The 13,671-nt window shown below is 42.7% G+C and overlaps 1 protein-coding gene across 1 annotated transcript in view; it reads right to left on the bottom strand.

Annotated features, from left to right (window-relative positions):
- The window catches only part of myo5b (myosin VB), a gene marked incomplete at its 3' end in the record, with an annotated part of 68,721 nt that extends 64,201 nt beyond the window's left edge, over positions 1-4,520 (bottom strand). The window contains 1 exon segment of the mRNA XM_061262207.1: positions 3,929-4,520. Coding sequence (XP_061118191.1) covers positions 3,929-3,955 — 27 coding nt within the window.
- Between the last annotated feature and the right edge of the window lie 9,151 nt (positions 4,521-13,671).

Raw genomic sequence — 13,671 nt, 5'->3', positions numbered from 1 at the left:
GACAATTGAGCTCACATTCATATATGCAGGAGCCAGACTCTACGACCTCAGGGCAAGGCATAATCATGGAGCCACGTGACTGAGTGCAACATGTGTTCGCCCATATCCCAAGAATCATTCTGTCGCGGGGTTTCTTATGATCCTTAAATATGTGACGATGCAAGTTGACATAGAATTGCCCAGTCATAGAACTGTCAGGGAGAGAGTCAGAGCTCAGAGTCAGAACCAGAGTCAGACCTGGAGGAGGCAGAGACACAAGGGAAAGCCAGAGTCAGAATCAGACGGACTTAAATCTCCCTCCTCCCTCCAACAATAAATAAAATATGTGTTTGTATACTATATGTAGAGGTCTGTATACATGTACAAACATGCAAAGTCCCTTCCAAAGTTTCTTGCAAAGGCTGTATAAAATGAGAACGCAGGTAGTGGGCTACTCTCCATCTTCACTACAGTAGCAAACGACCGGTTAATTGACTGTACCAGACATCACTCCATACCGGGGTTCTGTCTCACATATTCACAATGGCTTTGTAACGCAATTTGGATAAGAGCACGGACCTGCTGAATTAATACAACTTTTATGCTGTATCACATGTCAGAGAAGTTGATGTTTATTCAAGAAAACAAATGAATTAGCAGAGTACAAATTTAAAAAATATAAACAAAAGCCTCCAGCATTTTACACCTCTGGCTACTCCCTGTCATAGTCCTGGTTATTCCTGCAGTCCATACGATTGAGAAAGCCGGATTTCAACAGGAGTGTTTTCCTCTCAGTTTAACGCATACACACACCTCTCTCTCAAGGCCATACTGAAATCAGTAAGTGGCCTAAACTTGCTCAATTTCTAAGTAACACAAAATGTATTTCCTTGCAAAAGCACCACTACACACAGTATTCCCCCTCTCCCCTGCACAAGACAGCAATACTGTGGTTCAGTATTTAGTTCAGAAGCAGGTGGGCAGGCAGACGCCGAGTCATGAGGAGGATTAGGAACATTAATGCGTCACCTGAGCTGCAACCAGCCAGCAAGAATTTCAAAATAAAAGCGAGGTCCGCTAGCACATTACTCACTTCCATAAGCATCAGGACAATAACTAGCTCTCTTGAAAATATTCATTTTTAAAGACCTGGCTTAAAAAAAATTTACAGTTGGGAAGAAATGGCAGCTATCACAAAACATCAAGTAACATTACAAGCAACATTAGCAAAATACAAATACCTAGCTACATTTAGTACATCAGGTGACTTTCACACTCCAGGTCACTATCATTATATTGTCATTTTGAGCGCGGATAGAGAAATAAAGCCTGGCAGGGGTAAAGCAGCTGAGTGCAGAGGGAACACATGCACTCAGTCAGCACTGCATTAGGTATTTATTAAAGTATTCTGCTGCTGTAGCCTATCCACTTAGAGGTCAGAGATGCTCTTCAGAGATGCACTTCTGCTCACTGTCATGTGGTTATTTGCGTTACTGTCACTATCCTGTCAGCTTCGACCAGTCTGGCAATTCTGGCAATTGACTTCTCTCCTCAACAATGCATTGCGGTCAATGCACTGCCTGAAGAACTGCTGCTCACTGGATTTCTTTTTTTTTTTTTTTGCACCATTCCCTGATCAGCAGTTTCTGAGATACTCAAACCACCCTGTCTGGCACCAACAATCTTTCAACAATCAATTAACTGTAGCTAACTTAGCTGGAGCTACACAACCTTATCCCCAGGAGTGTGGACTTCTGTATAGAACCAGTTTAAACAGAGTTAGGGCTAGGGCTAGGGCTAGGGTTAAGGGTTAGGGGTTAGTGTTAAGGGTAGAGATCACGGAGTACTTTCTCTCTGAGTGGCAGATGTGTGCAACAGGTCGTGCTGGGTCAGGTTGCAGAGGCAGAGGCCCTGGGGGCAAAGTCAGAGTCCAGGCTTAACACCGTGCTGGATGCCCCAGGCAGTGGGTACAAGCCTAGATGGGCAGAATGACCTGTTCTCCGCATTATTTATCACGTTCTATAAGGGCAAAATGGATTTCTCTCCTCTTTACGTAATCCTGTTTTTCATGCAACTCTATAAACTACAGCTGGAGAAGGAATGTCAAACTCCATGCCTGCTTCCTACAGTCCCTCTCCAAGTACCTAGAACCAATCAGTCAGTAGCAGTTTGGAGAAAACTAGAAAACCATAATAGCCACAGTATGCTACAACAGCCAGCACAGTGATCTCTAATCTTCAACTAAACAAATCAAAACATTCTTTCATAGCCTGCTGGCCTGACTGTTGTGTCACGCAGTTAGAATTGAAAACGCAAAAACGTATGATAGAATAAGATGAAGACAATGCATGTGTGCATTTCTGTCAGCCCTGGTTATTGTTGTGCGCCTACTGGACTGTGCATTATGTAATGTGCAACTGCATGCGGTATGCAAATCTCCAGAACTAGGGCTCATGACCATGCAATCTCCTTCAAAGCAAATCAGCAGAGTAGGGTATTATTAGTTAATAATGTTTTACAATAGCCTAGCAAAGATAGTTCAATGTAGAGCCAACTTTAAAAGGTGTCCTCTTCCAATATATGTGTACTAATACAATATTTGTTGGACAAAGACATTATTCATGGAGTACTGTTGATTGGCTGTCGTTGGTTAGCTGAAAGGAAATATGGGAGACTGGTTTTCCAAGATATCTCCAGGTTGCCAAGCTCCGAAGAAAACAAATCTGCTCAGGAACCTCTGGTCCTTTCTCACTTTGCATAATGTGGACAAGTATTCTCTCTTCAGCCAGTTAGATTTGGGTGCCGCATGCTCATTAAGAAAGAGGAAATCTCAATTTAACAAACAGGGCAATGTAGTATAAACCTGGTGCATTACATTTGTAACTACAATGCTGCAGAGAAACTTCAAAGTTCAACTTGATGGACAGCCCGCATAACCTGTAACAGTTTAGGGACCGCCGACAAGTAGTCTACTACGTTTAACACCGAAAAATATCTATTTGGCCAAGATGCTGAAATACTGGACGTGAAAGTAGTGAACGCTTTGCTTTTCTATGAGCCAATGTGAACGCACTTGTACAATAGGCTATTAGTGGAACGGTAGAGGGTACTCAAACTTGGTTTGTACAAAAGTTGCAAAGGCAATTCTGGTGAGCAGTTTCACAGTAAGCAACTCCGTCTCGGTGTTTCTTGGCAAGAAGTTGAAACATCAACGGCAAGGGACGTGTGTTAAACCGCTGTTATAGAATGTGTGTGCACAATGATGAATGTAGGTGATGTTCAACATTTACACCTCCGGCTCATTTTGGCGAATACTTTCAGCGGCTGTCCGCGAAATATTTCCCTCTTTATGAGGGCACTTTGCACATGGTCCCTCGGAAGACCGAAACTAGACCGAAACTGTGCACCTGTTCGTCCAACTGCAGCAAGTATACACTTCGAACTGAACAAACGCGCCGCATTAAAACTTATGCGGAGTAAAAAGTAAAATGCTTTTACATGTGTAGCCCGTCTTGTTTGATAGCCCCATATAGAGATGGCTGAACCAATGTTCCTTGTGCCTGTTATATCGGGGGTTAAAACACAAATGAGAATAATCAGAATGCCAGGCTGCATTCTGTAAAACGTGTCAGCAGGAATTCTATATAAGAAAATGCGTTTGTGTTATGGTGGACATGGACTGGTTTGTCATTCTAGGTTTATGTTTAGTGCGAGTTTGATAAATAATTACACTTCAGCGAAATGTTGCTACAGGCTTATGCCAATAAACAGACGGTCAGAATTAACACATGATAAACAAATATTTTTTGCGCGCCTGGGTGTGTATCTGTATGTGTGCAAAATAGCAAGGTGTAGTGCAAAACATGTAACCCGTTAAACGAACGGCAGCAATATCTGCCACAACATCCAAACAAACCTTGCCGAAGGGAACCCGAGTTAGTTCACTCACCTGCGTGAAGAGCTCGTTCACTGACATCTTGTCCCACTAGACGAGCTCGCGCCTGTCTTAAGAATACTCGAACATCAAGTAAAAAACTTTTCCTTTTGGAAAAAAGCCAATAATAACAATGTCGATATTAACATTAAGTATTCCCCCTCTAATAAGATGGTTGTCCAGACGCCATTTTTCAGATGCAGGTAAGAGTTTCCGAGTTGAAAATACCAAGCTATTTGGCCGCGTCGTTTTATTTGCTTAGCTAGCAAGCTAGTTAGCTACTTCCGACCTTTTCCTCTTTTACCAGGTGCATATTTTTATTTTCTCAATCCTGTTTGGAATCTGTGCTTTTCCCATCCGTGTGCACCTGTTCCACAGGATTAGATAACGCCTCAAAACACAGATCGGGTACACCAACATTAGCCAAGAAGATGAGAGCTAAACATAAAAAAAGTATCAAAGCAACGACTCCAATTTACTTCCTTTCCGTATCCATGGACTCGGTCTCCCGTGTTGACTGGCAGGACTGAGGCTGAAGCGGAGCGCAGTTTGCCCGCACACTGAGCAGCACCGAGCCACCCTCAGGTTCCGGCGTGAACTGCACGGCCCGGCGCAGCCTGCCTGGGTCAATAAGGTTATTGAACCCGATACGCGCCTTGCGAGTGCTTGCTGATTCACCAAAACTCGACCAGCTGGACGTTGGAAATTAAATTATTTACTTTTACCACCGGTTAATTCCCGAAGGAAATCTAACATTCCACTCTTATTTACATAGTCGCTGTATCCCGCCTATGTCATTAAAATGTATTACAGACAAGTGTCATTCTGTCATCCAGGAATTTCACAAGGCAGCTATTAGGCTATTGTCTAAATTGTCTGTAGTGTATCTCGTTCATAGGTAGATGACAAGTTGGGGAGACCGGGGATGGTTGTCACATAGGTTGGTTGTCCCACTGCTTATATCTACTCCCAATAAGGTGCTGTTTAAAGATTTTGGTATCAAACTGTTTTTCATGTCAAAAAGTTAAATTTAAACTCATTGATCGATTTTCTATTAATTAATCTTAAATCTTAATCTTAAGTAAACATTTTTGATATAATAGTTATGATATATAACATATTTGGTTATACTTATACTTTGGTTATACATACTTATTTATTTATTTATTAATGTTTTAAAAGATAATTTATTACTGAAAACTCTTTTTGTGACAACCAGCCCTATATCGTGTGACAGGTTGTCTGTGAATTTCTTTTTCTTATATTAATGCAGGAGGATATATAAACAGTATACATACTATTACCCAATAATTAAAGGGTTCCACTAGTGTTGAAATGACTCTTATATGATGTCACAAGTAGATAAAAAGAGTGACAACCATCCCCTGTCTCCCCTACAATCTGTAAGATTATGGCTACAAACATACTGCATGTATGCAACATATGAAGTTAAGTCCATTTTAAGTCCATTAAGTCCATTTTGCCATTTTGCCATAATCAGTGAGTTCCCAGACCTGTTCCTGGAGATCTGCCTTTCTGTATGTTTCAACTCTAATTTGGCACGCCTGATTCAGCTCTACGAGATCCCTCGCTGTTGAATGAGGTGTGGTTTGTTCGTGCAAGAATTAAAACATACAGGATGGTAGAACAGATTTTGAACAGATCAATCAGAATGTAGATACACATTTTGAACAGATTAATTTTGTTAAGTCATGACTAAATGATAAAATTGCTAATATATATATAAAATCTAATATATAAAATCTAATATCTAATAAGAAATCTAATAAGTGTGTAACACCAATAGTAAGTTATAACCAGCATATCAACAAGATTTATCATAGCACAGTTACCAGACAACACAGAATTCAATTCATTAGCTTTGTATATATACACTCAGTGAGCAATTTATTAGGTATTTATTAGGCTTATTTAGACTTCTACTGCTGTAGCCTATCCGCTTAGCGTTATGATGTGTTCTGCATACCACTGTTGTAATGTGTGGTTATTTGCATTACTGTCACCTTCCTGTCAGCTTTGACCAGTCTGGCCATTCTCCTCTGAGGTCTCTCATTAACAAGGCGTTTCTGTCTGCAGAACTGCTGCTCACTGGATTTTGCACCATTCTTTGCAAACTCTAGAGCAGAGGTCCCCAACCCTGGCCCTGGAGAGCTATTGGGTCTGCTGGTTTTTGTTTTTTTGTTTTCACCTTAAATTCAGAACCCTGTTGAGACCCAGGTAACCAGGTGAGGTGAGTTAGCTGTGTAATCATCTGCTCTAATTGATTAGTTAAGTGCAGAGTAACAGCGAAAACCAGCTGACCCAGTAGCTCTCCAGGACCAGGGTTGGAGACCACTGCTCTAGAGACTAGTGTGCATGCAAACCCCAGGAGATCAGCAGTCTCTGAGATACCCAAACCACCTTGACTGCCACCAACAATCATTCCTCGGTCAAAGTCACTGAGATCAAAGTTTTTCCCCATTCTGATGGTTAATGTGAACATTAACTGAAGCTCCTGACCCGTATCTACATGATTGTATGCATTGCACTGCTGCCACACAATTGGCTGATTAGATAATCTCATGAATAAGTAGGTGTAATAAAGTGAGTGTATATATGTATATATATATAAATATATATATTACCTTGCAGTAGAGTTCATATTCAGTCATCCTGCCAGTCCAATCAAATCTGTTCAGGTGGTGAATATGTCTGTATACTCAGGTATGTTCAGCAGATATGAAATCTTTGTTACTGAGATAGTTCTGAAGATCCCATTCTGCAGAGTAGTTCCATATGCCTTGTGTAAGACTGTGTGAGAAACCAGGTTTGAGCAATGTCTGGAACCTGCCTCGACAGAACAGCAGGGAATAAAGTGGTTTTCAGCCAGCAGGTAAAGTCTCCACACCCACACCACTCCTTCTGCAGGTATGGGGCGGTGACTGACTTCTTTAACACACTGCAGGTATGACTGACTTCTTTAACACACTGCAGGTATGGGGGACAACTGACTTTAACATGCTGCAGGTATGGGGGCGACTGACTTCTTTAACACACTGCAGGTATGACTGACTTCTTTAACACACTGCAGGTATGGGGGACAACTGACTTTATCACACTGCAGGTATGGGGGTGACTGACTTCTTTAACACACTGCAGGTATAGGGGGCGACTGACTTCTTTATCACACTGCAGGTATGACTGACTTCTTTAACACACTGCAGGTATAGGGGACAACTGACTTTAACACACTGCAGGTATAGGGGGCGACTGACTTCTTTATCACACTGCAGGTATGACTGACTTCTTTAACACACTGCAGGTATAGGGGACAACTGACTTTAACATGCTGCAGGTATGGGGGTGACTGACTTCTTTAACACACTGCAGGTATGACTGACTTCTTTAACACACTGCAGGTATAGGGGACAACTGACTTTAACATGCTGCAGGTATGGGGGTGACTGACTTCTTTAACACACTGCAGGTATGACTGACTTCTTTAACACACTGCAGGTATGGGGGCGACTGACTTCTTTAACACTGAAGCTAATGTGGAATAAAAAAACAAGTGCACACAAAGTGCAGCGCCAATCAAAATCATTACAGTGACATTTGGACATATACGTTTTAGTGAAATGTTATTAAATAAAGCTTGAATACTCAATATTATAGCAGTGTAATTTGCACAGGATTTTTTTTATATTGCAAGAGAGACATATTCCTAACCGACTTTATGTCAAAGACTGGAATCTGTATTCTGCGGCTGAATTTAATTGGAGATGTGCATTTCAGTATTAGGTATTTATTAATGTTTAACACACTGTAATTCGGAGTGTGATTGCAGCAGTGAGAGAGTACCCAGAGGAAACTCCACAGAGACACGCAAACACGCAAACTCCACACAGACACGGGGAGAACACGCTAACTCCACACAGACACGGGGAGAACACGCTAACTCCACACACACACGGGGAGAACATGCAAACTCCACACAGACACGGGGAAAACACGCAAACTCCACGCAGACACGAGGAAAACACGCTAACTCCACACAGACACTGGGAGAACATGCAAACTCCACACAGACACGGGGAGAACATGCAAACTCCACACAGAGAGGCCCCGGCCGACGGGGATTCGAGCCCAGGACCTCTTTGCTGTCAGGCGGCACTGCTACCCACTGCACCATCCGTGCCGCCTACTCAATGTATGTTATATAGTCTCAGAATTTAGGCTGAGCTAGTATAAAAGTATTATTCTAGGTGAAGGTGATAATATCAGCATTTCAGCTTTCATCAGATTAAACATGTACAGGAATGTTCTATTTTTACATGTATCAGAAGACAATACCTCACATAAAACAGAATTAAATAACTGAAAATTTGTGAATAGTAGACTAGATGGTAGAGAAATTCTGTTCCATTCTTACTATGTAGATTTGAATCCTAGTTTTTGAGCGGACAGATTTTAAATCGTACCACAAACTCCAGCTACAGTAAGCTGGTGGGCATCACGTGAGCATTAAGCATAAGTTCAGCTGCAACATTTCAGCCCTGCGGGAGAGATGGAGCATTACCCTTCCTCACCACCTACTCCACTCCTCGTACAAGCAATGGTCCTGTCCTGCCTGGACAACTGCAATTCTCTGCTGGCTGGCCTTCCAGCATCTGCCATCAGACCCCTACAACTCATCCAGACTGGTATTCAGTGCTCCCAGACATTCACATGTCACCCCCCTGCTCAGCATCAGCATCAGCGATACGGTCACGCTAAGACTCGGAACTGTACTGTCCTCTACGGTCCTCATCACACTTGTCCCTGTGTTCAATCTGCACTTTGTTGCATGTTGATCTGGAAAAGAGCATCTGCTAAATGTCTCTGCAGCAGAACCATGCTGCAGCTGTTAAACCCGGGGCACAGCCTGGAGAAATCCCTTCTTCCACTGCAGATCTTTTGTTATCTAGAGCCATTTGATTGAATGGGAACTAGATTGACCAGTTTTTCCAGGTGTTAGTCAGCTGTTAGATGAGATAAATCTAACAGTTAACCCACTTATCAGAACTAAACATTGTTCCACAGCACGCCGCTGTGAAACAGGAACTACGTTTATCAAACATATATTATTAGTCTCCCTGGAACCTGTTTTCTTTCTTAGTTACATAAATGATCTTCATTAGGAGGTTGTGGATATATTTGCAGATCTGGACTTCACAAAGAGTTAGAATTTGCCATGGGAATCCAAGAAGATCCAACAGAAGTGTTTTTACTCAGCAATTGATCAACTGAAGCTGTTAATTACACAGTTAACTTACTGTTAACTGACCTGGTTTCTTTGGTCTGAATTTGTTGCTGATACTAATGTGAAAACAAAAACCAGCACACCCTGCAGCTCTCCAGGATCAGGAGTGAGGATCACTGGTGTAAGTAATTTGTAAAATAATTATTATGGCTCTTGTTATGAGTTCTATTCTCCGTTGAGGCTGATGAAATGAGATCCGTGAGGAGTGTATTAAATAGCACCTCATGTGCGGCTGACCTTCAGAATGTAAAATGATTTGGTCACAAAGGTAAAAAATGACTCATAACCACCATGTATTTCACAGTTAATGGGCATCTGTTTCACACTACACATTTCTCAATTTTGCTGTAATCACCACAGGGCTACAGTAGATACACAGAGTTACAGTAAACACAGTTACAGTAAATATACACAGTGAGTGTATATTATTTACAAATATTTATGTTTAATAATAACACATTTCTCTCAGTAGCATTTTAAAAGCCAAAGTAGCTTATCAATAAATGCTAGGCCTAAATACACACTACCGCTTTCTCCATGATGCAGAAGATCTATATTTTTTCAGAGATGGTCCAAACATTGTGATTATTTAATGGTACAAAAGCACCACTGACTGGTGAGCTTTGAGAATAAAATGAGTGGCAGATGAGCATAACTGAAATGCTGTTCTTGACCATTAGTCACTGCCTTCCTTTTGTCCCAATGGCATTACAGTCCTGGAGTTATTACTTCTCACCTGTTCATATTGTTGATACATATTGTATGCAGTTATTCTCAGGAGCAGATATCCCTAGAAACTGGGCAAGCTTCGCTTCCAGACCATTAGTGTGGAAACCGCTGGTCTAGGCAAGGCAACTTCCTGTAACTGAGTGTGCTTTTGTGTTAAAGCAGCTAGGCGTTACCTCCATCCAGCCAATCCAGTTAACCTAGGTAGCCCAGTTAACCCAGGTAACCCAGGTAACACGTTTCTCAGGGCTCTGATCACAGACACACTGCTGCAGGTCAGACCATCTCTTACCCCAGCATAATGATGATAATTCTATTTCTGACTCAGCAGATATTAATCAAAACAAAAGTGACTGATGTTAGATCATTTACATTTACATTTTAGTCATTTGGCAGACGCTTTTAATCCAAAGTGCATAGGTTCTTCCACAAGTTAAAGCATCACATCCATAACTAGTCAAACACACATGAAGTGCTGTTCTAAAAATACAGTTATCGTGAGTGCAAGTTTTTTCATTTTTTTGGGGGGGGTTAGGCAAGAGGGATATCGGAAGGGGGGGGGTATCAGGAGGGAGGACTAAGGTACAGTTTTAAAAGGTGTGTTTTTAGTCTGCGTCGAAATAGGGGGAAGGATATTGCTGACAGTGGTAGGCAAGTCATTCCACCACTGAGGAACCGGAACGGAAAACAGGCGGGAACATGCAGCTCGACCGCCAGGTGCTCGCAGTGAGGGAACCATAAGGCGACCAGAGCTGGCAGACCGGAGTGGTCTAGCTGGGGAGTAGGGAGTGATTAAGGATTGTATGTAAGGTGGGGCAGTCCCCTGAGCAGCCTGAAATGCCAACACTGGGGCCAACACTAGGTCATGCATCAGCATGCAAATGTAGTTTGTCTGGTTAACAGCTTCTGCTGTACCCCTCCTATACTAACTACTGTACCTCTCCTATACTACATTACATTACATTACATTACATTAATGGCATTTGGCAGACGCTCTTATCCAGAGTACTAAACTACTGTACCCCACCTATACTAAACTACTGTACCCCACCTATACTAAACTATTGTTCCCCACCTATACTAAACTACTGTACCCCACCTATACTAAACTATTGTACCCCACCTATACTAAACTACTGTACACCTCCTATACTAAACTACTGTACCCCACCTATACTAAACTACTGTACCCCACCTATACTAAACTACTGTACCCCACCTATACTAAACTACTGTACCCCACCTATACTAAACTACTGTACCCCACCTATACTAAACTATTGTACCCCACCTATACTAACCTACTGTACCCCACCTATACTAAACTACTGTACACCTCCTATACTAAACTACTGTCTTGTGCTAATTTGCAAAGTGCTGGCAAAATGATGGCTGGCACCGCTGGATAGAAATGGGTTACGCATCTTTATGTGCCATGAGCATGAATGATTAAGAAGAATCTTATCAGGTCTTTACCAGTGGCTGCACACCGAATAAGTCATCATGATCGTGCTGATGATTCTCCTTCTTCTTCATCCAGGTAAACTAGTTGATTTTCTCTGTGGACTAAACTGGAGACCATTTTCATTGCTTTCACACAAAATGCATTCAATGACATCATCTTTCAAAATGCATGATTGCTTTTCTCACTCAAACACAACCACTTGGAAAACTGTCTACAGCACAAACATACTGTTTTCAAAACTGTTAAATGTGAGTTCAAAACATAACATTGAGTTAGACAGCAATTTGGCATTTCCATCATAATACCATATTGAAATATATAGAAAACCAATAAAATATTGTAAAAAAAAATTAAAAAAAATTTGACCATCACAGAGTCATTACTTACACGACATTTGCAAATGTCCACAATGTAAGATTGACAGCCACTCCTGAGAAAACATCCAGTCACAATGAAGCAGAACATCCAGTCACAATGAAGCAGAACATCCAGTCACAATGAAGCAGAACATCCAGTCACAGTGAAGCAGAACATCCAGTCACAATGAAGCAGAACATCCAGTCACAATGAAGCAGAACATCCAGTCACAATGAAGCAGAACATCTAGTCACAATGAAGCAGAACATCCAGTCACAATGAAGCAGAACATCCAGTCACAATGAAGCAGCTGCATACCGTCCCCTTTGAGAGGAACTCAGAGTGTGACGGACCTGAGGGACCAATATGTCCAGGTAAGATGTCTCTATGTCTGACCTTATCATTGGACAAAGAGCTCCAGTGGATGGTCCTGGTCAGAGGGCCAGCGTACTGTACCAATGTGTGCAGTGATATCCTCAGAGGGCCAGCGTACTGTACCAATGTGTGCAGTGATATCCTCAGAGGGCCAGAGTACTGTACCAATGTGTGCAGTGATATCCTCAGAGGGCCAGCGTACTGTACCAATGTGTGCAGTGATATCCTCAGAGGGCCAGCGTACTGTACCAATGTGTGCAGTGATATCCTCAGAGGGCCAGCGTACTGTACCAATGTGTGCAGTGATATCCTCAGAGGGCCAGAGTACTGTACCAATGTGTGCAGTGATATCCTCAGAGGGCCAGCGTACTGTACCAATGTGTGCAGTGATGTCCTCAGAGGGCCAGAGTACTGTACCAATGTGTGCAGTGATATCCTCAGAGGGCCAGCGTACTGTACCAATGTGTGCAGTGATATCCTCAGAGGGCCAGAGTACTGTACCAATGTGTGCAGTGATATCCTCAGAGGGCCAGCATACTGTACCAATGTGTGCAGTGATATCCTCAGAGGGCCAGCGTACTGTACCAATGTGTGCAGTGATGTCCTCAGAGGGCCAGAGTACTGTACCAATGTGTGCAGTGATATCCTCAGAGGGCCAGAGTACTGTACCAATGTGTGCAGTGATATCCTCAGAGGGCCAGAGTACTGTACCAATGTGTGCAGTGATATCCTCAGAGGGCCAGCGTACTGTACCAATGTGTGCAGTGATATCCTCAGAGGGCCAGAGTACTGTACCAATGTGTGCAGTGATGTCCTCAGAGGGACTGCTGTTACCCACACCAGTGATTGTACAGGATGCACCTCATCACATTTTGGATGACCTCACTGGAAGGCTTGTCCCAGTGAAGGGGTAGGCGGGGTGACCTGTGTGAACATGGCGTGGCGTTGGCATGGCGTTGGCGTGGTGTTGGCTCAGGCAGTCAGAACAGTTCGCAGTTTGAAAAAACTAATGTTAAAATGTGATCTGAGCATTCATGTGCTTAAAAGGAAGACTGGATTGTCAACTTTGGAGAACCTTGTTCTCCCTATTTATTAAAAAAAAAATTTCTTTATTAATTATAATGTCACAATCAGGTGACAGCACGGATGGTGCATTGGGCAGCACTGCCACCTCACAGCAAGGAGGTCCTGGGTTTGAATCCCCGTCGGCTGGGGCCTCTCTGTGCGGAGTTTGCATGTTCTCCCCGTGTTCGTGTGGGTTTCCTCTGGGTACTCTGGTTTCCTCCCACAGTCCAAAGACATGCAGGTTAGGCTGATTGGAGAGTCTAAATTGCCCATAGGTATGAGTGTGTGAGTGAATGGTGTGTGTGCCCTGCGATGGACTGGCGACCTGTCCAGGGTGTATTCCTGCCTTTCGCCCAATGTATGCTGGGATAGGCTCCAGCCCCCCTGTGACCCTGTTCAGGATAAGCAGGTTAGGATAATGAATGAATGAATGAATGTCACAATCAGTAGTAGCAAGCCTTCAAATAG

The sequence above is a fragment of the Conger conger genome, chromosome 12 (genome assembly GCF_963514075.1).
Source record: "Conger conger chromosome 12, fConCon1.1, whole genome shotgun sequence".
NCBI lineage: Eukaryota > Metazoa > Chordata > Actinopteri > Anguilliformes > Congridae > Conger > Conger conger.
The sequence above is the reverse complement of the archived record's forward strand: the minus strand, read 5'-3'. Positions and strand labels throughout refer to the sequence as shown.